Genomic DNA, 27104 nt, shown 5'->3' with positions numbered 1-27104 from the left:
ACCGTAGATGGAAGGCTCAGTAAACTTTCTCTCATGGGATGTATGGAGAGGAAATGAAACAGAAGTATTAAAATTAAAGTTTTCTCTAGAGGTATTTTATAAATTGCATAACACATTGGGAACAGCGTGTCATTACCAATCAAATTCTCATTTGTGCAAAACTTAATTAAATGTAGTCATAGAAGAGGAAAGGAATTAGAGTAGGGATTACTGGTTTTGTTTAAAAATATCAATCAAATTTAATGTATTCATCCGCCTCTTGCATTTTATTAGAATAACTACAAGGAACTGATTGTGCTGTTTGCAAACACTTTGTGTCTTAATATTGTATGTACTGTACATCTTCTATGGGGGTAATAATTTCTCTTTTTGTATTTATCTCTGTTACTTCAGAGACCCAGGTCAGATATCTCATCATATTAACATGACAAACTGACCAAACATTAAAAATAAAAAATATTTTACTGTGCCATAAATGTATATATCAAAACACTAAATAAGAAAAAATACTGGCTTGATGGCTTGATAGCTGGTGAAAATGAAAACAATTGTGTCCAACACAAAAAATTAAAGCCCAAATGATTGAATGAACAGACGCAATGCTATTAATAACATAATATAGACCTATTAAAAGAAAATCAACAATAATAACATGTTCTTAACATAGCAAATTAATTTGATACTGATGTAAAATATAACAATGTGTGTCATTTCGACCTGAAGGCTCCACTTAGCCTCAAACAGATCCTCCATATTGTACTTGAAATATTACATTTATTTATTTATTTTTCTCAAAGCAACATCAGTGATATGACTAATCAGAAGATCAGTGTTTCGACCCCTGGTTCTCACAGTCCACATGTCAAAGTGTCCTGGGGCAAAATAGTAAACCCCCAAATTACCCCCGATTGTTGTTCCATTGGTGCTTTGAGTAATCAATAGACTAGCTAGAACTATAAAAATGCTGTCTGTTTACTGTATATTATAACTTTTTATTTTGAGTATTATGATTATAGTGACTTTTCCCACAGAATATTACTTTATTCTAATAAATTATGACTTTTTCTCAATATATCATGACTTTTTTTCTCTGATTATGACAACTTCTGCGCAAGATGTCCTTCAAAAAAATGCAGTGCATCTTATACACTATGAGTTGCCACTTGCACTGCCTGTAGGCCCGTACTGTCCGTCTCTTCAGACTCAAACTCTGGTTCATGGTACTTACTCGTATTGTTCTGTCCCGACTAGCTCTTTGCTCGTGTTGAATCAACTCCAAGATGTATGTCGCTTTGGATAAAATCATCTGCTAAATGAAACTGTAAAGCAACTTTTTTTCTCAATAGGACTATAATATAGAAGGGCAGCTGTGTCTCAGGAGGTACAGTCAACATACTGAAGTGTCCTCAGACTTAGCACAACTTTATTTTCTGAATATAACAAGTTTATTCTCACAATATAACATTATTTTTTGCAATATCACAAATTTATTCTCATAATATCACAAGTTTATTCTCCTAATATCATAACTTAATTCTCCTAATATTGCAACTTTACTCTCAAACTTTATTTTTGTGATATCACAACTTTTTTGCTGATTTTTTTCTCTTAATATTTCAGCTTTTTCTCAATATATCATAACCTTTATCACTGGAATATTATGAATCTTTTTCTTGACTCTATTTTGTCCTTTTTCTCAAAATATTGCTAATTTATTCTCACAGTCGCTTTGTTTTCCCCCTCAATGTAGCACCGTATGTTTGTGTGTACAGTTTGCTTTTACATATCCTGTAGCATCACCTCACAAGGCCTCGCCGTGACACGTGATTGGCTCACGGCGCTCTCTCTCTCGTCCAATCGGAGCGCCGCTCTGGCTCCGCCCGCCACATCACTAGCATGGCGGAACACGGAGCAGGAATTCCGCCTATGCGCTGGTGACAGGTCGCTGATGGGGCAACGCCGACCACGACCATCCTCTGGCAACGCAGATCCGTTGCCCGGCGACCAGCGGCGATCCGTAACGTCAACTAACCAGCCGCGAGCAACTTGGCAGCAGTTTATTCGCCTGCAGACGGACACACAGCTGTTAGTTCGGGCCAGCGGCTGTCTGGTGTCAGACTGAAGCCGAGCCTGATGCTCTGAGTTGGACCGGTGCCTTTTCCTCCACTCGGGACTCCTCGCTGGGATTAAACCAGACCAGCTCTCTCTCTCTCCCGCTGAAGACTTTCAGGAATCGGACCATGGATTTGTTCGGGCTGCTGTATTTGGACGAGCTGTCCCACGGACTGGCAAACTTGTCCATGTTTCCGTACTTTGACATGGCGCATTATATCGTGTCGGTCATGGCTCTGAGGGAGCAGCCAGGTGAGTGGCTCCAAGTTCAGCTTCGCTCTTTCCGCAGGAAGGGACGACATTTACGGTTTCTGGCAAGTTCAGCAAAACAAGCTGCTGTGTTTTTGCACAACTTTGACGCGGTGAAACTTTTCATTTTGATAAAGATAAGTCTACAGCTGAACTGGTATTTCAAGTTCTCTGCCAGAATGACAAGCAGCCACAAGAACACTTGAACTTGATATAATAATAAAAAAAATAAGCCTCTCTGAACACATTATTTATCCTTATTTAGCTTTATATTATTTTTTTATTTAATAATTAACAGGTGTTTTTTATTATTTTGTCCAGCCTAATTAACAAAATTAGCCTGCCTGTTTGTTTAATTATTTATTATCTAAGTTTTATCTAGTCTTACCCAATTAACTTAAACTGGGCTGTGGAGCTGTCATGATCAACTAAATATAATAAATTAATATATACAGCCAATACAGCCAATTTAACCAGGTGTATCTACCTGGTTAAATTGGCTGTAGCAGCCTTTGCAATCCATCAGGTTGCTGAACCTCATTATTTTACATGTTATTTTTGATATAATATAATAAGATATGATACGTTCAATCAAGTAATGATTATTTTCATTGCTAATTAAATTGCTGATTATGTTCTTGATTAATCGATGAGTTGTTTGGTGTATGACAAAATCGGTGAAAAATTGTTGTTCACTGTTTCCCAAAGCCCGACATGACCTCCTCTTGTTTTGCCCACAACTGAAAGAAAATCAGTTTACTGTCCAGAAAATATTCACATTTAAGATGCACGAATCAGAGAATTTTGACTTTTCTCTCTGCAAAAAAAAAAAACAACAACAACAAACAACATGTTATAAATTTACTGCTCCGAATAAATAGTTCCAAACAAACTGTTTTGTTCTGTGGTGGTAGAAGTATTCAGACGCTTTGTGTAAAGGGGTAGTTTGGATTATTTGAAGTGGGGTTGTTTGAGGCACTTGTCCATAATCAGTGTATTACCAACGGTTGATGGCGGTTGACACGCCCCCAGTTTGGAGGAGAAGCAGGAGTCCTGGTGTATGAAGATAAGCAATGAACTGCTGTGGACAGGGTCAGCAACAAAACGTATTTTAGCCACCTAAAAAAAAATAAATATCACATTAGATTTGTTATATTTTCTCCACTGTATCTGACACGAAACCACCGTTATATAAGCCGGTATCACTTCCACTAAAAGCAACCAGACTCCTTTGGGAAAATCAGAACTCAGGAGTCGCCGCTCCACCGCTGCCTCGACCCGTTGGCTTATTCTTGTTGAAGAAGGTGAATCAGTACTTCTGCTTTTACCAGTGTCTTTTTTACACAAGCATCTGAATTTCTACTTGAATAAAGAACGCGTGTACTTTTGCCACCTCTGACTGTTAGGTTTTGTATGATCGATTGCTGGATCATAATTTATAAACGGATCATTTGTTGTGTATGTTATAATCTAATCTGTAAAGTCATCTGCAGTTGTTCCCTCTGAAATAAAAAGGGGTTGAAGTGTTGAACAGCAAACATTCGAAGTACTTAAGTTAAGTATAAGTACCTCAGAACTCTAATGAAGTGCAGCACTTGAATAAATTTATTTAGTTACACTCTGCCAGTGACTTTGTCTGTTGTAATTGTATTGAAGATCAATTCTTATGTGTAATTTTTGCATACATTTACTATATTGATTGTGGAAAAACATCGTTACAGTCCTCTGTCATCACATACTATTGCTCTTGTTTGTCCTCTTTGTTTGACTGACAAACACAAACACACACAAAGGAAGCAGAGTGAGTGAAAGTCTTTAAAACACAAAGTGTCTCACCGAGCCACAGTTTGTTTGATTGTATTAGCTGAGACGAAAGGCCGGCAGTGAGCCAGCTACGTTATGTCACTGAGATAGTGTCTACAGGGACAGGTGGACTTTAACTGCACAGCGAAATGACTTTCCACACACACACACACTCACACAAACATGCAAGAACACACACGCACTCCATTGTTGTCCCGCTGCTGTAAATCTAATCTATTTTTGAACTTGCCTTGCAAAGCATCCGAGCTGCTGTGACCTTTTAACCCTTCGTCCTCTTCTCCCATCTATCTATCTGTGGATACACAGAGAGTAAAAATATGGACAAACAATATGTCAGAGGTCAGTAAACACAACACGGGATCCTCACGTGTCTTCCCATAAAGCTGGAATAAAAGTTAGGACTCAAAGCGCTCTGGGAGCCACCTCCGGTTCTTCTTCTTCCCCAAAAAGGAAAGGAATGCAATAAACACGTCAACCCTCCCTGTCCTTTTCTCTTTCCTGTGTTAAACCTTCCCTTCCTGCTCTATAGTGCAATCCACACTGAGAGTTTAGTGCCGGAGCTGCTCTACACTTCTGAAAATATCATTTTAAAGAGGACAAAGTCATTATCCCCAAAGCTTCAAACAGGAATATGCAAGTTTCCTTGTCTGGGTTTAACACACAAGCACTGCGGTTCACTTTGGAGTTATTTTAAGCAGATTTCTCAACATAGCTGTGTGAGTACATTGTATAGTCCACAGCAGGAGGACAGGGACACGGCAGAGGAGCAGTGGTTACATGTCAATCAGTGGTTCAAGCCAAAAATAACCAGAGATAAGCCACTTATTTCTTATCTTGTCCTCCCGGTAAGGACTCTGTCCAAGAAGAAGAAGTAGAAGAAGAAGAGAGAGGAAAAAGAACAAGGTTTAAGAAGGACTGTAGAAGTAAAATGATGGGTGAAGGAAAATAAGGCTTTGGCTCAGGAGAGGTTAAGTGAGAACAAAAGTGTCAGAAAGAACAATGGACTTGGAAGAAAAAGGGAGAATTATTGAATTCAAGATAAGGAGAGTGGAGTTGAGTAGTAAAGAGAAAGACAGAAGGTGGGAGGTTGTTTCAGGAGAGAAGGAGGAGGACAACCAAACTGTTTTTAGCTGCAAGACTTGTCTCAATATCCTCTTCATTTGTAAAGGTCTGGGTTCTGATTACAGAAGAAATTCCCGACTGTTTAGATTCAAAGACTGGAAAAAGTCTGTCTTCCTATTTCAGAAGCAACTCCTGAACTAATGGGTGTGTCCTTTGTAATCTCAGACCTCATATCTTAATAAATCCTAACTACAAACTACAGTTTTGAGTATGCAGGATGGCAGTGAGAAAGAGGTTTATAAAAGTGTCCGTGCTCAGCTTTCAGTACTCAGTGTTACAGTTAATTACAAGCTCCATGACCCGACCCACACTCGTGATTAAACACACATGCACAGTCACTCACTTTGTCCTCAGCTGGTGCAGCGTCTGTCCTTCTGCAGCTGTCGATGTGTATCCATAGTGACGATGAGCCTAGCTTGCGGCTAAAAGCTAACTTTTTGAAGCTTTTCTACAAGCAGTAAAATCACTGACAATATTATTTTTACAGTCTCAGATCACACCAAAATCCTGCCAAATGTCCAAATTGGTCTTCGACAATGTATTGTCCGCACTTTGGTATCCTCCGCTGGCTATTTTTGCCTTTATATGATCCAGTTTAGCCGTCAGCTAGCCTATATCGCTGTCAGATCAGACAGTGTCATCCCATAGTTTGGTAGGATATAGGTCAAAGATTGTGTTGTAGATTTTCGCGCTAAAATCCTGGAGGCTGATTTGGCTTAACATTGCTGAATAAGTGAATATAAATGTTAATTTATAGAAATATATTTTTTACCTGTTATACAGGACTTTGGTAGTAGTAGTAGGATTACATGAGACTGATCTGAACTCCAGTCTGGAAAGCTTGTGTAGTTTGTTTAATGTTACTTAATGTGTGGTCTGTGTGTTTGTGGTTTATGGTGGCTTATGTTGGTAATTGTCATTTTTGTGCTGGTTTATTGTCACACTATGAGCGAGGAGGCTCACGTATTTCTTAACTCCACCTTCCTGGTGGAGGTAGAGGAAGAGAAAAAAGAATATAGAGGAGGAGAGAGAGAAAAGATGTAAAAGATGTGGTGTACTCGGCTTGTATTTCTCAAATTTGACTTGTAAATGTGTCTATTTCAAATGCAAACCAGGATGATCAGGTGAAGGTGTGTTTGTAGCCCAGTATGTCAGAGCACTCCAAGCAGTGTATGTGTTATATTTCATTCAGAGTATATGTCTGTTGCATACATGCTTTATAAGAGGATTGAAATCATGCTTTGATAGGAAGTGGCAACTTCTGCACTATGAATTTTACAAACACCACTTCTCTTCCTCTTCAAAGTTGGTGCTCGGCCAGTCAGGTTCACACAGCGACTGCAGCAGTTTGTTTTGCTCTGGAACTAAAAGTGATGACAAAGCAACACTGTTTACTATACAAGCTCTGCACTTCACTGAACTACAACTGCTCTAAGATCTAAAGCGCCTATACTGAGCGTTTATGTCAGGAGTCACGTAGGCTGAGACTCTCACAGCAGAGAAGGGTATGTCTGCCAGACTGCTGGCATATTTTATAACCGCTCTTTCCTGTCTGACACTTTTTTTTCTCAAACTTCCCCCTCCTCTAACTGTGGCAACTAGTTTTAAACCGCAAACATTCATTACACCAGACTTCATGTACACAGCTTTCACTTGCAAAACTTAAATCACACTAAAAAAAAAACTGTTAACACTGGTACTTCATTGGCTTTTGATGCTACATTTTTTTTTTATCAATGAATGAATGAATTTCTTTATTTATTTGATAGGCATGATATATGTAGGCTTTGTTGCATTTAAAATGCAACCAATGCAATGTACCCAGGACCTCTAGGCGTAGCTATTTCTCAGTCCTTGTCCTTGGTTGGACTCTTCAGGAATGCAATAATGATTATAATAATAATAATAAACTTTATTTATATAGTACTTTTCTTAACAAGGTTACAGAGTGCTTTACAGAAAATGAACAACCAAAACAAGGAAAAAGCAAGTAAAACAGCACAAATAAGAACAAACACTGATAAAAATACAGAAAGAAAGAAGGAACAGATAAAAACATCACAAATCACAGCAGCATTTTGTACTAGTCGGAGACGATGAAGGGAGCTCTGGTCGATGCTGAATGCTCCTACTTGAGTCATAACTCACTCAAATCTGAACACGGAGACGTGATATTTTTAATTCAGTGTGACTTATTGTCTCTGAGGATATCATTGTCTCTGCATAGACAAATAAACATCCATATATTTTCAAAGAAATCATAGCAAAAAAAAACATTCTTAATATCTCCAGAACTTGCCTGAGGATCGGCACATTTTTAGGTTTTCCTCAATATCAAAGTTCCAGTGACTTCTTTTGTTGTAGCCAGCAGATACATGGATAATGAATGTCCACCCGGGTCTCTTCCATACACCGACCATTACTTTATACTTCTACTTCAGTATGTTTGACAATTATAGTTGCTAGATACAGATTACATTTTTACATTACAAAAAAAGGGTCTATAAAATACAACACAATGATCCAATTAAACCAGTGGTTCCCAAGCATTTACTTGTGACCACTTACAGAGGAAGAAAGAAAGAAAACAAATAAATAAACCAATAAAATAAACAAAAAACAGTAGCTGGTTTTGGCCCTTTGCACTGTTTCAGATGTCTGTGAGTTAGTGATTCCACCAAAGAGTCATTTTCCCTTTAAACTTCTCACATGGTTTTACTTAAATAACTGTTCCCTAATTTCACAAAAGGCAAAACAGATGTGTGAAACAGAAATGTATAACTTCTTCTGTCCTGCCCCATGAATCATCTTACAACCCCTCTGATTGATTTGGTGACCTTCAGGAGGGGGGATCTGACCCCTAAACCACCAGGAGCATCCGCAACATTAAAATTCTGAACTCACATTGATGCGTCAGTATTAAAAATCTAATAAAGTCTAATAAATAATAATGCATCAGTCACAGGGGAGACGAGATGAACATTTTACTTTTGACACCTTAAGTAAATTTTGCTGTTAATGCTTCTGCACTTTTACTTCCGTAGGTCTTTCGTTTGTGTATTTTACATAATTGTATTGGTATTTTTCTTCACTATAGGACCTGAATATTTCTTCCACCAGTGTGTAGGAAGATACAGTCCATCCTGTAGTTTGCAGTATGCTGAAGTGTCATATTCATGACAGCACATTCATTTATTTTCCCATTCTATTTTAGCATCAGAAATGATAATGTCCCTCATTTAGAAACTTCAAAGCAGTAATTTGCGCATTTTTTTTTAACTGGCTGGTGAATTTAATTTCCGCTCTGTCTTTTCCACATTCTTTTACAAGTGAGAGGAAAGTTAACAAATGTGTCTCGCAGACTGAATCCACGGGGAGTGTGCAGAAGAGGCAGATAGAGCCATAAATCCTCCCGGTGTACCGATCTCTCTGCAGGAGTCTATAATCTGTCTGTAATCCTCAGATTACCAGTATGGTCCTGCGTGCGGCCATAGTGACTCGGGGCAGGTGGCTCAGGCGCTGCCCGCCCGAGGTTAAGTGAAACACGTATATCATGGTGTACACGGGCAGCACTGACTTTGGTAGAGTCAACCGAATCTGTGTTGGCGCGCTAGCTAAACGATAATTCTGTCAAAGTAGAGATTTACAGTACAAACATACCATAAAACACAGCAGTTCACATGCCTTTTCAGTTGCCTATAAATCATGTTGTTGTTGTAGTCGGTGTGTAAATGGTTTGAGTGGAAAGAGGAATACAGTGTTCTTGTTAAACAGGTGGAAGACAGAGGGAACGCTGGTTATCTTCAGAGAACTGATATGGTTTGTGAGTGTAAATGTCGGGCCTCTCCTCTGAACTTTGAACTGCAAGCAGAGAAGCAAATAGTCTGACTGTGATTGACGAACTTCTCTCTCTTTGTTCTTGTTTTTGTCAACTCATAGTCAGTTAATGATTATATAGTGTAGCACCAGGGATTGGGCGATCTCCGGTGTCAAAAGGCCAAACTCCAATGTCCATCGCTGGGTCAGGACTGTTACTTTAAAGATATGTTCTGATTACTAATTACTTTTTGAAAAAATGTAGTGAGCAGCCTAATCCAAATATCACAATTTTAAAGTAACCAAACTTTATCAGACCTGCTTTCTGTTACTTTTGGATCAACTTACCTCAGCACCAAATAAGATGGAAAAGTTTAGCCCAGTGTTTCACAAACTTTGTTTCTGGAGACCCAGTTTTTTAAAGATGACAAACCATTGTGACCCAATTTACAAAAGGAGTTAATTTGTACATAACAATTTTTACAGCCATTTCTGCATCACTTTGTATTTTGCATTGTATTATCTTGATGCATGTTATTGAAATCATACACATTTAATTACTTATATGGGGCATTTTAGCCTACTTCATAATGAGGCAAAATAAAATTTTGGGTGAAATTAATTCGTGGAATTTCTTCCATACTCTTGTGTTCATTTGGTGACCCAAATAAAATCTCCTGTGACCCACCTGTGGGTCCCGACCCAGTCTTTGGGACATCTGGTTTAGCCTGATGTAATGTTTTATGTTTTATGAATTATGAACGCGATAATTCAGGAACACCTGTAGGGACTCTCAGTATATCTGGCTCAAATGTCCGCTTGGACCCAAGAATGAACTGAGCAGATTTTGAGGGTCAAAGGTCGATTTTCTTTGGACAATACAATATTTAATTTTAAGTCAGTTCTATTCAGGGGCCTGTGATCAATATCAGACAACATCGAACGTCCATTCAACACATTCAGTTATATTTATCTCCACTCACAAAAAGCAACTAAATTAGGGCTGCACAATTAATTGCAATATTATTGAAATCTCAGTTTGGCCAAGTGCAAAGACGTATCATATGTGATAGAGATTGATGTTTTCACTTTGGATCGATCATATTGAGTCACTGAACACTGAATCAATATATCAATCCAGACTGATGCATTTCTCACTGGAAATTATTCACTCTATTAACACACACTGATACAGTCATAAACTCCATTTTGTCAAAAATACACTTTTGCAGTAGCAGCACGAAGAACCTGCACTGTACTTCTGATGTGATGTACTTCCCCTTTTCTGATTTAAAGACAAAATAATGTTGAAGTTTCCACCCTGTGAAGCGGTTCTTCTCTGGAGGCCATGAAAATGAATGAGCGACTGTAAGATTATCTATGGTTTAACTCGAGACCAGAGTGACGCTGTGAGACACGTGAAGTGTTGTACATGTACATCAGTCTTTATTGTAAAATGTATTTTAGTCTGGCTTTCATGTTCACTGACAAAAAAATAAATAAAAACACAACAGTACCTCATTATAATGCTATTTCCTCATACAGTTTTCCTTTTTCAAAAACCTGTGATTTGGTTCTGGTTTGATATGGATATTGCACTTGGTCATACTGCAATTTTATTGTGATTGTGATTAATTGTGCAGCCCTACTATTATTATATATATACAAAATCACAATCAGTGTCACTGTCCTCACATGAAGTTGATAGTGGAGATCCTGCGTGTTTCCAAATGTCAACATTTCATTTAATATGTAGAACAAAAACAACTTTAACTTGCGACAATGGTTGTTAATTCTGGGACAGTTTTAAGTAGAATTCGGGTCGGGGAATTCTCCAAACCAGTTTCTAGTCTAGTACACCCACAGTGCCTGCTTCTGTGTTCACCAGGTCGTCAGGGATTTTATGTAATGACAGTAATCGTGCCCCTGCTTGATGCTTATTATGGTTTACATTCAGCAATAACAGTGATTTCAGGGCGTTCTCAGGCTTTTGCAGACATTGACAGACCCCGTGGGAATGCTAATAATACCGTATGTACAGAGAATATACCACACACGTGGGACTTTTATCTGCTGTGTTTGTGTTCTTGTGCAGGCGTTCTCGAGGTGTCCAGGGTCAGCCCTTTAGCCTGCTGGTTCAGCTCCATGCTCTTCTGCTTCGGTGGAGCTGTGCTGTCCGGGGTCATGCTGGCCGAGCCACCTGTCGCACCTTTGTCCAACAGCACCAGCGTCCTGCTCGCGTCCATCATCTGGTAAATATCTCTGCAACGCTGGGGAGAAGGGGGACGCACAAACATCCTCTGTGCAGCCATAGAGCCAAACACAGAAGACTGAGCTTCTCTTTAGCGCGTGTCCATGCTTTATTTACTTTAAAGGGAGCATGAAATGTGGAAGAAACAGAGAGGTTATTGTAGAGCTCCTGCCTCTTAATAACAAGCATTTGGCGCCCTCTACTGGTGGCACATATAATTACACTCTCCTCACAGAAAGTCTACAGTGCGCTCTGCTGGTGAAGTCAGGTATTTGACAGAAACTGGCAGGTGATTCTGTCAAAATGTTTAATGAACACATTGTTTACACTCTGCAGGACACTGAGGTGTGTGTGTGTGTGTGTGTGTGAGGACTGTTTATATCAGCCATATGCGTCTGCACAGGTACCTGGTGTTTTACTGCCCCATGGACCTGGTGTACTGTTGTGCCGCCCTGCTGCCTCTTAGGCTGGTGCTGTCGGGGATGAAGGAGGTGACCAGGACGTGGAAGGTGCTCGGAGGAGTCACTCAGGCGCACAGCAAATACAAGGACAGTCTGCTGGTCATGATCGCCATCGGCTGGGCTAAAGGTCGGGAGCTGGCGGTGAATGCTGAAGGGATTTTTTTATGATAAGACGGTTGCTTTGCCAGAGCTGTGAAGTAAATGTGCTACATATGAATGTATATCAACCAGATGTCTCTGTTCTCCCTCCTTTAGGTGCTGGAGGTGGACTGATAAGTAATTTTGAGCAGCTTGCTCGAGGTGTTTGGAAGCCAGAAACTAATGAGCTCCTCAAAATGTCTTAGTAAGTCTTCCACAGGACTTTATTAATATTACCTCAGTGATATTTTAACAACGAAATGTGAAATTAAAGGAATAGTTTGATATTTTGGGAAAGACACAACTATTAAATCAATCGACTACTATTTTGATAACTGATTAATCGTTCTGAGTCATGTTTTAAGAGAAAAAGGTCAAAAATCTCTGTTTATAGATTCTCAAATGTGAATATTTTCAGGTTTCCTTGGTCCTCTGTGACAGTAAACTCAATATATTTTGACTGTGGACAAAACAAGATATTTGATCTTGGGTTTTGTGAAACAGTGATCAACATTTTTCACAATTTTCTGACATTTTATCTACCAAACGACTAATCGATCAATGAAGAAAATGATCAACAGATTAATCGATGATGAAAATAATTGTTAGTTGATACCCTGTTTGCGTGTTGTGGAGGATTAAGTGCCAGATTATTTCTAGCCTTATGTCTTTGGTTACTTCCTGGAAACTCTGCTGGTTGCTTTACAAGAAATAGTCCAACACACAACCCCCGTGGAAGATCACAGCTAGTTATTTTTATGCTTCTTTTCTTCTTTCTTCACTTAGATCAACAAGATATAACATAACAGGCTTTAGTGAGGCTTAGAAGTGCTGGTCAGTCAGTTTTCTTAGCTGTTTTTGCCTGCCTCTAGTCTTTATGCTAAGTTAAGCTAACTAGCTTCTGCTCCAGCTACTTTACAAACATGAGTGCTTTAGATAATAATTGTAATAGTAACATTAGATGTGTAACACTTTTCCAAACATGTTTCCAAAGTGTTTTACGTACAGTAAACCCAAAAAACAGCAACATATAACAAAATAAAATATAATATATGACATAAACTGATCATAAAAACACATTAACAAACACAGATACTATTAATAACAGAACAGAACTTAACAAATTTCCCAAAATGTCAAATTATTCCGAACCGAAGATGAAGACATTCAACAAAGCTTTGGGTATTTCACAGCTGACAAGGCAGCATTAAAGGGATAGTTCACCCAAAAATGAAAATTCAGTCATTATCTACTCACTCTCATGCTGATTAAAGGTCAGGTTTATTTTGTTAGTCTGCAAAACACTGCTGCAGTTTAACATGAAAACAGTGTTTCAGAATCTCCCAAACAATGGAAGTGAATGGTGACCAGTTTTCAAACATAACAAACAACTGAAAAAAAACAAACAAACATAAAGTGCCTCCATACTGCTCGTCTGGCATAATCCAAGTCTCCTAAAGTCCCAACATGCCATATGCACACTGTCACAACACACACACACACACACACACACACACACACACACACACACACACAAACACACACACACACACACACACACACACACACACACACAGTTCAAACAGTGTACATGTGGGCTACAGTGAAGACTGATGCTAAAAACATGGTGCAAATAATTTTTTTTAGTCAACTTGGCATGTTGGGGCAGTACTGAGGCATTTTCTGTTTTTTTTTTTACGTTTGAAAACTGGTCACCACTCACTTCCATTGTTTGGGAGATTCTGCAACACTGTTTTCCTGTGAAATGAGTTTAAGGAATAAGGACTGGATTTTTATTTATGGGTGAACTATCCCTTTAAAACTGTTTTTAGTCATGTACTCCAGTGGGTGCTGTCAATTTGTGCATAATAATTCAAGCATATAAGATGTGATGTCACAAAATGAATCGGCCTCACTATTTCAGTTGTTTTAATGTACATTCGTTAAATCATATATAATAATAACTGATCTCTTATTACATGTTTGTTCAGCCCGACCAAAATCACCCTGATAGGGGCGGTGTTGTTCGCTCTGCAGCAGACCCACTACCTGCCTCTCCAGAAGCACCACCTGATGCTCATCTACACCGTCTTTACCGTCGTCAACAAGGTCAGTCTGATGCGTCACGCCTGACACCGTGACCTTGACATTAAAGCCCAAGTGATTCGGGATGAATGAATTTAATTTCACTTAATACCTTTCTTTGATTATTAATTAGATTTTAACTCAGGTATGGCAAATGTTTTGGCCGTAGCTCCCTCCAAATCTGCGGTGTCCTGTCTTCTAAATGACCTTTCTCCCTCTGCTTTTTTGAAGTTTCAGCTGATGTGACTCACATTAGCTCGGTATTACCCGTAGGGCTGGGGCTTTTGCATCATTTTCATCAGCTTGCATCATCCTCTCTTCTCTTCTCTGGGAAACTTGTGCTCTTGACTGAGACACAGATAAATCTACCATGTCTTCTTTCAACTCTCATTCTGTTAACTCTCTCCGACTCTGATCTGTCAAATTAACGCGCAGCCATTTCATCAGACTTAAAGAGTAACGTCCAAACCTGCTGTTTATTATTTTTTGTTCCTGATGATGCAGATGTCATACTCTCATCTCCTAATGACAAATGTATTATAGATTTATATAATGTTTTTTTTATGTAAACAAGGCCGACATCAGATTGACTTTCCATGAAAAAAAGACCAATTACATACTGCTGGCATGCAGAATATATTTTCCAACGCCATCTTGTATTTGTAGGAGACTTGACCTCATTAGATAATTTTAAAAGGGAAGCTTTGGTGTTTCTATTTCTCATTCCCACTTGACAAATGGAGACCAAAATTTTTGCAATTAGACTATTGAAGAAAGACTTCTGCAGCTGTAGGGGCAATTGACCCTTTGTTAGTGACTGTTGCTAAGCCTGTATTTATGCAGTTTATGGTGATAACAGTGGCAGATTTAACATCGAAATTGGGAGTAATTGTTGAAACACAAGGCCTTTGAGTCTGTAGATGTAAACAAAAGTAGCTTCTCATTTCTAGCTGTTGAATGTGGATTTTGTCTGCTAACATAACTCACAAGCATAAGCATTGCTGGCTGATTTAAGCTAAAGATAACTCCACTTGAGTCAGCTGAGAAGTCTCCAGCTGATGTTTTAATGTTTCCATCTGACACATTTTAAAACAAGAACCCCGTGAAAGTGTTTATGTAAAGTTAGCTAACAGCTGTGTACATGATATAACGTTAATGCTAAAAGACTGAGGCTAAAGCTAGCTTACATCTCAGCAAACATTGGTTAGATGGTAAAATACGGCAGGTACATCTACATGATAGATGACAGAAATACACTCATTAACGTGGGAAAATGAAGCACAAGCACTACGTTAGTGCAGCAGACCTCGAGACGGGTCACCCAGCCAGACCACGATCATGGAAGAAAGCCAGGATAAGAGCTAAGCTAACCCGGCTTAGACCTGAGGCAGCGAGCCAGAGTGAGCTGCGTCATCGTCAGCCCACATCCTCCGCCTCAAACCCCCACAGAACAAATGCAGATGCAGTGATATCTGACAAGTTTGTCTGGAGGTAAAGTTACTGCAGCTAGTAAGCTAGTGTTAGTTAGCCAGACATGCTAACATTTGCAGTTTATGTTAGAGCAGATGAAGACAGTTTAATCCATTCATCACACGTGTGCTCTTGTGTTTCACGTTTTTGAGAGATGACAAAAAAAAGACCCTACTGTCCAGCACTCCTCTCAGAGCCTCCTATTATTACAGGTAGGGGTGCAACTAACAGTTATTTCATTAATCAATTAATAGGTTGATTAATTTCTTTATTAATTGATGTAGCCGTCTTGTTACCATCGTGAGTTTCCCCGGCACAGACACAGATTCAGCTCTCAAACAAACGTTCAAAATACTACAACATAACTCGAAATGTACGACGTGTCTGCGGCTGCCCGGCTCCTGCAGCACACGTCCTCCAGTCAGCTCAGAGCAACGAAAATCCCAGAAGAGTTCCTCTTTGTTTTTGGGGGCAGAAGTCATCTGGAGGCCGGCACACCACTGCATAAGAAGGGGAGAGTGTAATTACGAAACCAGCAGCAGCTGTGCTGATCAACTCACCTGATACTAACCACTCACCACTCTCATGGTTCACCGCTGTCTCTCCTGCAGCTGACTGCTAGCCACACCCACCTCCATGATTGGTTAATAGTTGTTTGCCTTTTACATGTAAGAAAATGTCGAAAAATGTCAGTCACTGTTTCCCAAAGTCCAAAATGACATTCTCAAATGTCTTGTTTTGTGCACGGATATTCAAATTACTTTTAAAGAGAAGTAAAGAAACCAGAAAATATTCTCATGTAAGAAGCTTTAATCTGAGAATTTTGACTTCAAAACAATTCATTGGTTAGTAATATCTTTTTAATTTAATCACAAACAGCTGTTTTATGAGTTTTATTTTGTTTCTGTTGAGTTTGAACGAGGTTTTATGATGATAAAATGACTGTTTCTGTAGTTTGAGACTGGCGGCTTTGGTGAAAGCAATGAACAAAAAGGATCTTACACTTTAAAAAGGAGGTCTGTCTCTGTTGGTACCCTTTCTATAATGTCAGACACTTACAACAACAATCTGATTGTGGCAAAAACAAGCACTTTTAGTGGATGTACATTGACAGTTTGCAGTTGCCCATAAGGATTTCATTGCAGTGGGACTGGGTATTGTTAAAAAATTTTCAAAACTGGTACCAGTACTGATACCTGAGCAATGCTTTTTTCATACCAGTTTCATGAAATCCATTTTAACAAAAACTGGATGATGAAGGTGAAACTGATGGAATATCTGGACAGTACTGGACAATATAAAACATATAAATTAACTTGTTAAAACTCCTTAGTTATTGATTTTTGAAACTCAATAGTATTGAAGCAATTTGATCAGTACCATGAAAGTATCTAAGTTCCCAGCCCTGCATTGCATCTCGTTTCACGGCTCGTTTCACGGCTCAGCTGCAGCTGTCTCGCTCAATACGGGACCATTTTCAAATATTGTTGTCTCCATTAGTCACTTAGAAGGAGAATATGATAAACCTGCAATAACGCCATTTCTTCCACTTGGGGAACAAACTGTAAACACAACACTGACATGTTATCACCTTGTAAAGATATGAAAAAAATTGCCTTTTTACACATCCAGCAGACGGACAACCAAAACAGATGCTTTAAAGCTCCATAGAGCTGATAATTCTCTGTAGGTTCGTCATCACGAGTGACCTCTTTTACGCAGTAGCAGTCATGTGATCCATTGTTAATTTGATCAGCATCAGAGTCAGGGTTTTTTACATACACATACAAGGAATTTGCTGTGGTATGTTGAAGCATAAATAGAAAAATTAACAACTGACAATATTATAAAAGCAATAGCAGAAGATGTGTACAAAATACTGTTATTTAAATGAAGGAGCTGTACAGTTTGTGCAGGAATATGCAAAATATTGTCCAGGGAAATGATGGCTGATGATGATGATGATTATAGCTGCTATGCTGAAGGAATTTCTCCCTCCTTCCTCACATTTCGGCACATTTATCTTCTCCTTTTCAGTCAAGGATGATGCTGACAGGCTCCTCCACCTCACCATTTGCCTCCATTGAGTCGGCCATCTACAAGACCCTCTTCACCGGCTCCTCCCCTTACGCCGCCCTCACCTCCGAGGTAAAGAAAGCGTGCATTGATAACGGCACAAGCAACACTGCTTCCGCCTCCACAACCAAAGAGTCCAGTGAGAATGGAGGAGCCCCGTGTGGACCGCTCAAAGCCAAAGAAGAGTCAGAGAACACAAAGACAACAAGCTGCAAGAAGACCGACTAGTCAGCCTCTGCCCCATAGCGCCTTTTCACCTCTAAGCAGGGTCGTGGTGTCATTTCTGATTCAGATTTGACTTAAACTTTCTGACTGATGAAATACTCCAATAAGAGCCGACTTGAACCAACCCTGCACCTTATTGTGGGATAATCACCCCATCCTTAAAGTACTGTAATATCTCTGCTGTGGGATGTGACCATCATTCTATCCTCGGGCTGATTGCACATTTGCAGTACAATGTGTAGCTTAATTTTTAATATATATTTATAATGGGTACAAATTTTATCTCTGGGTTTTGGGAACAGTGCTGTGCACCTGCTGATCTATGAATGTCTCTCTCTTTTTCTCTCTGTATATGTTCTGCTTCATGTAAATGCTATATTTCCTACTCTGAAATGGTTGGAAAACTTTTATAAAAGAGATTTTATTCTATGACACGCATATATTTTATTCTATTTATACAAAATAATTGCACTCTTGAATGTATAACCTTTTCAAATGGAAGAAGACAACTTTTTATTGTATTCTGTTTACTTAAGGAATGCTTTGAATTACATTTGAAAGCATGAGATTAAACAGGTCTAAATGCAGTAAAAAATGTGTTTTTGTGATTTCTAGTTTCTCGCACATTTGAAGAGTTCAATGAAAATGCATGTTACTTGATATTACCTCACTTTAAAGCATCAAACAGATCATTAGATCTGAGCTGTTGCAATAACCACAACTGCCCCTTTTGAAACCTCAGTCAACTTTCTCCTTTCCTGTTTCCCATCCGCTACTTGCTATGTGTCGGCTCGACGATGTTGAAAATAAAACCGAATTTTGATGATAGTTGAAAGATGTGGCTGGGGGACCTGTAAACGCAACATTTTACAGTACACTGGAGTCACATTTTAAGTTAGCTCACGTTAGCAAAAAGCTGACTGAGTAGCTAGCTAATCTACATCAAGAATTAGCTAGATAGTTAGCTAACATTAGCTAATTTAAGATGGGACTATATCAGGCATAAACGTTGCTGAATTGAACGTTGAATTCAGAAAGAAAGAAAATAGTCCTGACACATTTATGATATTCTTATGAGAGCCAGTATAAAAAAAAATACATATAACAGTGTGATGTAGTGTTAAAACATCAAGCTAAACAGTTTCTGCAAGTGTGATGATGTCAAATTGTCATGACAAAGATCATCATTGTCAACTTTACACTGAAAATTACACAACTGACCAAATTCATAAATATCCCTTCATATTAATGACAGATTTCATGGCATCATTATGACATTTTAGTGACAGTCTTATGCACACTCCTTCAAATAAAGTGTTGCCAAAAATCTCTCTTTTAGCTGCTGGTAAGTTGTTTTAAGGCAGCACAGTGTCCACAAGTAACCTCCTCTATAGGCTGAAACATTGCATCAGTGTAACATCAGCACCTGATTGATACCTCACCCTCTTTAAAAAGCTGCTGGAGAGAAATCCCCCAAATCCCCCCCAATTCTCATCTATGTAACCTCAGACGGCAAAGAACCCCCCTGTGAATACAAATTAAGAACAGAAGAGGGGGGAGCGCTGAAGAGAAAAGAGAAGACGTTCAAAAGACGATCAAAAGCGATACAGGTTGAGATGATGTACCCGTCTTTAATACGCCTCAAGTCCACAGATGTCAGGCGTATGCATGTCAGTTACAGGCTTGTATCTCTCAAAAGAGTTTCCTGCAAAACTGCTTTGTGTTGGCGTGTGTGTTGATCTTCCTCACTCTAATGGTGAACCGTGTGACCTGGATAACTGAAAGACACGTTAATAAGCCGCTGTTTTCCTTACTATGACAAGAAGGCAGGTGACATGACGGCAGTTCAGAGACTGAAAGTTCCCAGACAATTCTCTTAATGAGGTCCGGACCTGCATGACCCTCTCCACAATTACGCACTGAACTGAGCGGCCCCCCCGCTGTCGATCCCCTGCTCCTTTCGCCTCCGCCCCTCGCTCCCTGTGCTTCACCTGCCCTACGGCACATCTCCTCAGCCCTCTTTTTATCCCCAGACTTCTTTCTGCCTGTTTTCCTCTTGTCAGCTGCAGAAAATTAATCCTTAAATGTGTGCACACAAGCTGGCTTACTCAAATTATACACACAATGCATGCACACATTCCTATACACTTGACTTTGAACCTACGGTGGCGTCTGAGCAGAGGTCACTGACATAGCAAAGATGTGGCATATGGCTCAGAAATATCAGATTTTCCCCCACGCAGACACAATGCGCGAATACAGTATGCACACACATTCCTGTACACACGACTTTGAACCCACAGTGACGTCTAAGTAGGTCAGGGACATACTGAGATCATGGCATACAAACAAACCCACAACAGAGACGCAGACATGCACACATATGCACACAGCAGAAAGAAAGACAGCTTGGCTAAATACTGGGAAGCCATCAGGGAATGTCTGACACTGACAGACTGTGTCTGTAGGTCAGTAGGATCCTTCATTACCATGAACATGGGCGCTGTAGTTCTGACAGAGACATGCTGCAGCTTTACATAATTCCTGAAGTGAGGTGGAATGTGTTGTCGCTGGTGTGGCCTGTATGTTTCACTATTTTTCTTGTATTGTTTTTTAATTGATTGCATATACTGTTCAATGTGTGTGTGTGTGTGTGTTACTGTCTTGAGCAGGAGCTGATCTATAAATGATAAGTAAAATAAACTGAATTAAATTAAATTAGGGTTGGGCAGATGGATGAAACCATCATCCATGGTGACAGTCATCGTCCACTGAGCCCTCCACCATTATAACATTGTGATTTAAAGGTGCATTACAACTGATAAATATGTATTTTAAGGAGTATCAGCCAAAGAGTGAAAAAATGAAGGATGGGTTCATTATAATAGCACCTTGCGTCTGATTTACTACAGGAAAAACAGCATAAAGTGCTGCCCGATTTGTAATTAATGTCCAACATACATGGATATGAAAAGAATATGATAAAATAAACTATCAATGTTTCACTACATCAAGTCAGTAGACATCACCAAAACCTTATGTTCTATTATATAAACCATCCTGCTACTATAAGTGTTCAGTAGCAAAAAAAAAATATTCATGTCTTTAGAATGAGCTTGGTGTTGAGTGTCACAGACAGGAGTCAGAAAGTCTTGTGCAGTGGTGGAAAGAGAACAGAAAATCATTATATTAAGGGTACAAAAAAGGGTGTCTGTTTCCATTTCTCTAAATCTTCAGTCTAAATTACTCCTGCGCTGGTCTGGTCAGTGGTCACAGTGGCCTTTCAAACATGTGCCAAACCTTCATTGGCCTGTTTGTGACTGGATAGCATTATTGGCTATAAAATAAAGATGTTTGTAGTTTGGATATCGATTGAAATTGTTGCCTGCTCAGAATCCAATAACTTTAAATAACTAAGTAGAAAACACGATGAATGTGTCATGAATAAGATTAAATAAAATTTAATAAAATTACAGACTATAATTACAAGTCCCCCCCAAATGACTTAATCTCTCTAATTTGACTCAAGCTTATTGATTATTTCCCCATACTCCACAGGGGTAGCGCTGCCCATGGACCAATGGCAGCCCTCAGAAACATTTTGCGTGCCCCCCTAACGTGCAACGATACGCATGCTTTACTTTTTTTAATCAGCTGCGGTCGGTTTCAATGCTTTCACTTTCAATAGCCTACCTGCTGAATTCTGCGCTCAAGAAAATTTACCGTTAATCACCACCATGAGGCCAATCACAAATCCGATGACAAGTTCAAGGGTTTTCCTGCGCAGCGCTCAATCATATGCTGGCTCGCCAAATTAGCACTCAGTCATCAAAACTTTGATAACCCCTGATTAATACCGCCAGATTTATACTTTAATTTGCTCATTCACTGACTCATTTTCTCCCTTCAGTATAAATGGATCCACCTCTATCATTTTGGGGCACGTTGCACAATCAGTGATATCTTTTAAATCACTTATCAAAATGTCAACTTAAGGTCTGATTTATGGGGGTTTATTGGCAGAATATGGAAGAAATGGAGTATAAAAGTCATAAGTATGTTTTCATTAGTGAAAAAACACAAGAATTCTCATTTTCAGGTGATTATACACCTTAGAAGTGCCGTTTATATCCACAGAGGGCACAAGTTGTCTTTCACAGAGGCTACATGTTTCCACAATAGCCCAATGTCACACTTAAAAGTGCATTTATAAAATATAGGTAATAAAACAAACCAGGGTATAATAACATGATGCTGCTATAACAGCATGGCTTTATCACACACTTTGGATTATATGGCTTTTTATCATGATGTTTGGAACCTTCAGTCCAACTTTAAACACACACATCGATTTTCAACCTCAGCGAAGCTATAAACACTTTTGGAAGCATCTTAAGTTCCACTGCTGCCTGGAGGACGGAGCCCCTGTTGCTGAGCGGTGCAGGGCAGGTGATTACCACTTGGTGGCGTGAGGAGGCGTCATCTCTGATGGCTTGATGCCTGGGAACTGACAGGCTGGCCAGCAGCTGCAGGCAAGAGGGGATGGGGACAGGAGGGGACCCTCTCCTCGCAGAGCCAATGGTAGCTGCCTGCACGTGTGTGAGTGTGTGTGGTCTGGTTTAGCTGCGCTTGTGGGGATTGACTTCAGACAGTTTACCATTGCTGTGAGGACATCTTGGGGTGTGTGGGCATTTCGGATGGACAGAGAGACTGATTTTTAGACCTTCGACCCGTCAGACTCCAGAATTACTGTCTAGATGTTTTGAAAGTCAACTGAGAATTAAATAAAAATCAACAGTAGAGGGGTTCCATGGACTCTTCAGTATAGCAACACCGGCCAAATTTTATGCAGATGTATGTGTGTGTGTGTGTGTGTGTGTGTGTGTGTGTGTGTGTGTGTGTGTGTGTGTGTGTGTGTGTGTGTGTGTTTGTGTGTGTGTGTGCTTGTGTTTGTCTGTGTTGGTGCATGTGACACGTAGAGTGGCAACAAAGGCTGAGTCCATCAAAAAGGCACAAAGAGCTCTGGGGCACACACACACATACGCACACCTATAAACACACATGTGCCCACACACACTCTGAGAAATATGGGTTCCAGAAGGGTTCTTCCTGAAGGGCTGAGGTTCTATGCAGAACAATTTGCTTCTGAAGAAACCTTTTTTTGAGGAAAGGGCTTGTTAAGGGTTATTTGTAAGACTAAGGGTTCCATTTTCATCCAAATAACCCTTTTTGGAAAAAAAGAGTTCTTGAGGCATTGTTGAAATCCTTGAAGAACTCTTTCATCAAGGTTCTCTGTACCATAATATAAAAAGGTTGATCGAGTGTTCTCGATACATCCCTCAAATAAAACCCTTGGAATGTTAAGGGTTCTCCATAGAACCCCCTGAGTGTATTCTAGATAAAAACCTTTGGAATATAAAAAGGTTCTTGTCAGATCCCCTGGGTGGATTCTAGACAAAACATATGGAATATAAAAGTGTTCTCTGTACAACCTCTCACTGGGGGTTCTAGATAAACGTTCTCGGGAGATATTCTATAAACCTTTGGAATATAAAAAAAGTTTGCAGTAGAAGCTCCTGGATGGGTTCTAGACAAAACCCTTGGAAAATAAAAATGTTCTTAGTTGAACCCCCAGGGTGGGTTCTAGATAAACCCTCAGAATATAAAAAGGTTCTTGGTAGAATCTGTTGGGTGGGTTCTAGATAAAACCCTTGGATTATAAGAAGGTTTTACAAGGAACCCCCTGAGTGGGTTCTAGGTAAAACCTTTGGAATATAAAAAGGATCTCAGTAGAACCTTCTGGATGGATTCTAGACAAAACCATTGGGAAATAAAAAGGTTCTTGGTAGAATCCCCTGAGCGGGTTCTACATAGAACCTCTGGAATGTACAAATGTTCTCAGTAGAACCCCCAGGGTGTGTTCTAGGTAAAACTTTTGGAATATAAAAAGGTTCTTGGTAGATCCCTTTGGGTGGGTTCTATAAACCCTTAGAAGTTCTCTGTAGAACTTCACATGAGGGTTTCTGTGTGAAACCACAGATTGTTCTAGGCATAACATTTTATGGTGGGTTCTAGAACTCTCTGAAAGGGTTCCAAGTATAACAGGAACCAGAGAGGGTTCTCCTATGGGGACAAGCCGAAGAACCTTTTATGGTTCTAGATAGCACCTTTGTTTCTAAGAGTGCACACACACTCTCACCAAATCCCTCCAAATACCAGTGAGAGCCTTTGTTTTCTTTTCTTTCTTCAAAGAAATAAACACAAACGTTCACACCTCTGCTGCTGATGGTTCTCCATTTTTTTTTTTTTTTTTTTTTTTGATGATAAGACGAAGACTCATCTACAAGGAACCTTTTTGCTTAACTCCAGTCAGTCTCTCTCATCTCATTCTGCCTGACCAGACCGCCCATCAGGCCATGAAAATGACTGTGAAAGTGTTAAACTAGCTGCAATCTTCTGGCTTGTGGCTGTGCACCTGCTCCAGCTCTGCGGTGTCTAAACGTGACGTCTCAGGCTGGACGTTGTTTGGCCTCTCACCACACGCTGACATGATCTCTGTTGGGACCGTGTGCACCCGTTCTCCTCTGAGCCGATGTCTGCCACGGATGATACATCAGCCACGAGAGAGAAAAACTAACGCAATAAAAAGTTTTCGTAGGTGCTTCTTACAGTATGAGCAAAATGGTAAAATAATAATTATTTTTCACTGACAACTTCTTCCTTTTGGGATTTTTTTTTTTTTTTAAGTGATCAAAGTGTTTTTTAATCCAAAGTTTTGTCAAATGACTCTGCGGGTGATGCAATCAAGCTCATTATCTCTTCAAGTGAGATGAAAGTAAAGAGAGAAGTGCTCGGGACCACACAGGAAAAAGCTCAGTTAGGGAAGTTAGGGAGAAGGAAGGAGAAAGGCAAATAGAGGGCAAGAAACAAACAGAGGGGGGGAAAATACTGAGTGCAGGAGGAGAAGAAGAAGAAGAAGAAGAAAAATGTGAGGAGCACATATAGGAACGAGGAGTCACATCAGGGCATCATGACAGCGTTGTGATGCAAGACATCCCTCTTTCTCTCCCTCTCTCTCTCTCTCTCTCACACACAGACACTCACATTCACACACATACAAACACAGCAGTCTCTTCATAGAGCTCTAGCTGAGCGCCAAACCAAACGGTCGATGTCTACCACCATTCAAGATCTGACTTGTAAAGAACAGCTGCGAGGAGAATGCCAAAAAATGGAGCTACTGTAATCTGACTGGCAGACTGACTGGCTGTGTGCATGTGAGAATCAGAAACGCTGGAGAATGAGAGGTTTTCTTTAAAAAAAAAAAAAAAAAAAAGCATGTTAGCATTCATATTTTTCACTTATTGCATATAACTTTATACTTTAAATTGACAGGTAAAAGGGACAGTTCACCCCAAACTAAAAAATACATATGTTTCCTCTTTCTGTAGTTCTGTTTATCCATCTATACTGCTTTGTCGTAAACTGCAGAGATCCCGGTCTTCACTCTAATATAATGGAACCAGACAGCACTTGTCCTGTGGTGCTCAAAGAGCCATAAAACATTTGAAAAACTCAGCTTCAATACTCTTTCCAAAAATCGTGACCTGGTTACTCAAGATAATCCAGAGAGCTTGTTGTGAGAAGTTTCATGCAGGAACTACTTTCTTTCTGCAGTAGAATCTACTGGAAATACTTTCTTTCTACTACAATGAAAGTAGTTTCTACATGAAACTGCTCACAACAAGGTCTGTGGATTGTCTTGAGTAACTGGGTCATGATTTTTGTAAAGATAAAAATATGTATTTTTGATTTTGGGGTGAACTATCCCCTTAAAGGGACAGAAAACAACAGTTATAGCAGTGTGGTTTTGTTCAGTATACTGCTGCTTAAATTCAGATTGAACTGGATATTTGAAGGAAACATGATTCTTTTTTTTTTTTTTAAAAAGCGTTTCACAAAATAAAACCCTAAAGCTGTTTGTAACTAAAAGGGTCATGCAGATGTTGGTTATCCATTATGTTTTTTGTTTTGTTTTTTTAAAGGACATCACTGCCAACTATTACTGCACTGTGAAAAAACTTTTTAGGTCAAACTCAAACTTTTACATTTTGAAATAAACTAAGAAAAAGTTTTGCCAACTTATAAGAGAAAACTTGAATTATTTAGAAAAACTTGAATATTTAAGTTTTTTTGTAAAAAAAAAAAAAAAAATCATAAAAATACAGATTTTTTTTGTAACTTAAACTCCATAATTTAAGAAGTTAAGAATTTAAGTTCAGGTCTCAACTGTGTTTTTACAGTGATGGGTTTTTCATAACATATTGAAACCAAATATATTCAAATATATACTATTTGAATGTTTTGTCCAATCCCATTTACATTCATGAGGAATGCAGACTTTTTACAACACCCTTCAATATAATAATAAACTAGATGCAGCCTCAAAAATGACCACAGGGCTAAATAAACAGCTCTCTGACTCAGTGTCAACATAAACTGGACATGATAAGCTTCACAAAGATATGCTTTATTGCAGGGCTGTTGCATTGGATTGCATTAGATTGAACAGGTGCGCTTGAAAAACTTCTAACCTTGTGTATGACTGGACTGAGAAATAACTGCTCCTTTCTTTCTCTGCTGGTACAAAGGCCCTTCAACTTGGTCTTTAAATGATGAGAATGATCATAAATATGTTGCTTTTTTTTCACCCATGAAAACTTTATCTGGATGCAGCTACTGTAACCTACAGTATGTGGAATAATCCATGTAGCATATGCACAGTGTTTTTATAGTGTGTTTGCCTTTTTTTTGTAGTCCTTAGTTGTATACAAGGACTTCTCATAGTGTAGGCAAAGTTCAGAAGTGGACTAAATGGCAATTCAATCCAGATCTATACTTTATTATCAGAAATACGTTATTAAGTATTGCATTTCTATTTTGAAAAAAAAAAAAAAAAAGCTAATCTGCTGGAGTGTTGTGTGTTGTTGCTGCCGAGCCATGCATTAACTTTACTTTGGAGAATTTACTATCAGCTACTAAAATATCTAGTTTTTTCACACTATAGGCTCTAATGGATCTTGACTGTCTTGACTTTGGTGAACTTGTTGCTTAAAAGTTTATATGAGCTGATTAAACTTTGAGTTTCAGAACCCGTTATATACTTCTTCATTTTTTTAAGCAAATTTAATTATCATGGAATGACAATGTACGCTGATATAATTATAATCAACTTAAATGTAATGAATCAAATATGGCTTTTTTTCAGGTTCAGA

The 27104-nt window shown here is 39.2% G+C and overlaps 1 protein-coding gene across 1 annotated transcript; it reads left to right on the top strand.

The window, feature by feature from the left end:
- Positions 1-1892: 1892 nt before the first annotated feature.
- On the top strand, positions 1893-18414 carry tmem38b (transmembrane protein 38B). The gene is made up of 6 exons (XM_084746430.1): positions 1893-2364; positions 11219-11375; positions 11778-11962; positions 12091-12178; positions 13965-14082; positions 17566-18414. The coding sequence occupies exons 1-6, from the start codon at positions 2241-2243 to the stop codon at positions 17830-17832; spliced, it is 939 nt and encodes a 312-aa protein (XP_084602556.1). The 5' UTR covers positions 1893-2240; the 3' UTR covers positions 17833-18414.
- Positions 18415-27104: the final 8690 nt, after the last annotated feature.

The sequence above is a fragment of the Lutjanus erythropterus genome, chromosome 20 (genome assembly GCF_056507025.1).
Source record: "Lutjanus erythropterus isolate fLutEry1 chromosome 20, fLutEry1.hap2, whole genome shotgun sequence".
NCBI classification, from domain to species: Eukaryota; Metazoa; Chordata; class Actinopteri; order Lutjaniformes; family Lutjanidae; genus Lutjanus; species Lutjanus erythropterus.
The sequence above is the reverse complement of the archived record's forward strand: the minus strand, read 5'-3'. Positions and strand labels throughout refer to the sequence as shown.

Coding starts and splice junctions, on each gene's coding strand:
- tmem38b (XM_084746430.1), top strand. CDS start 2,241: ATGGATTTGTTCGGGCTGCTGTATTTGGACGAGCTGTCCCACGGACTG. Junction 12,179..13,964: donor GAGCTCCTCAAAATGTCTTA/GTAAGTCTTCCA, acceptor ATGTTTGTTCAG/CCCGACCAAAATCACCCTGA. Junction 14,083..17,565: donor TCTTTACCGTCGTCAACAAG/GTCAGTCTGATG, acceptor TCTCCTTTTCAG/TCAAGGATGATGCTGACAGG.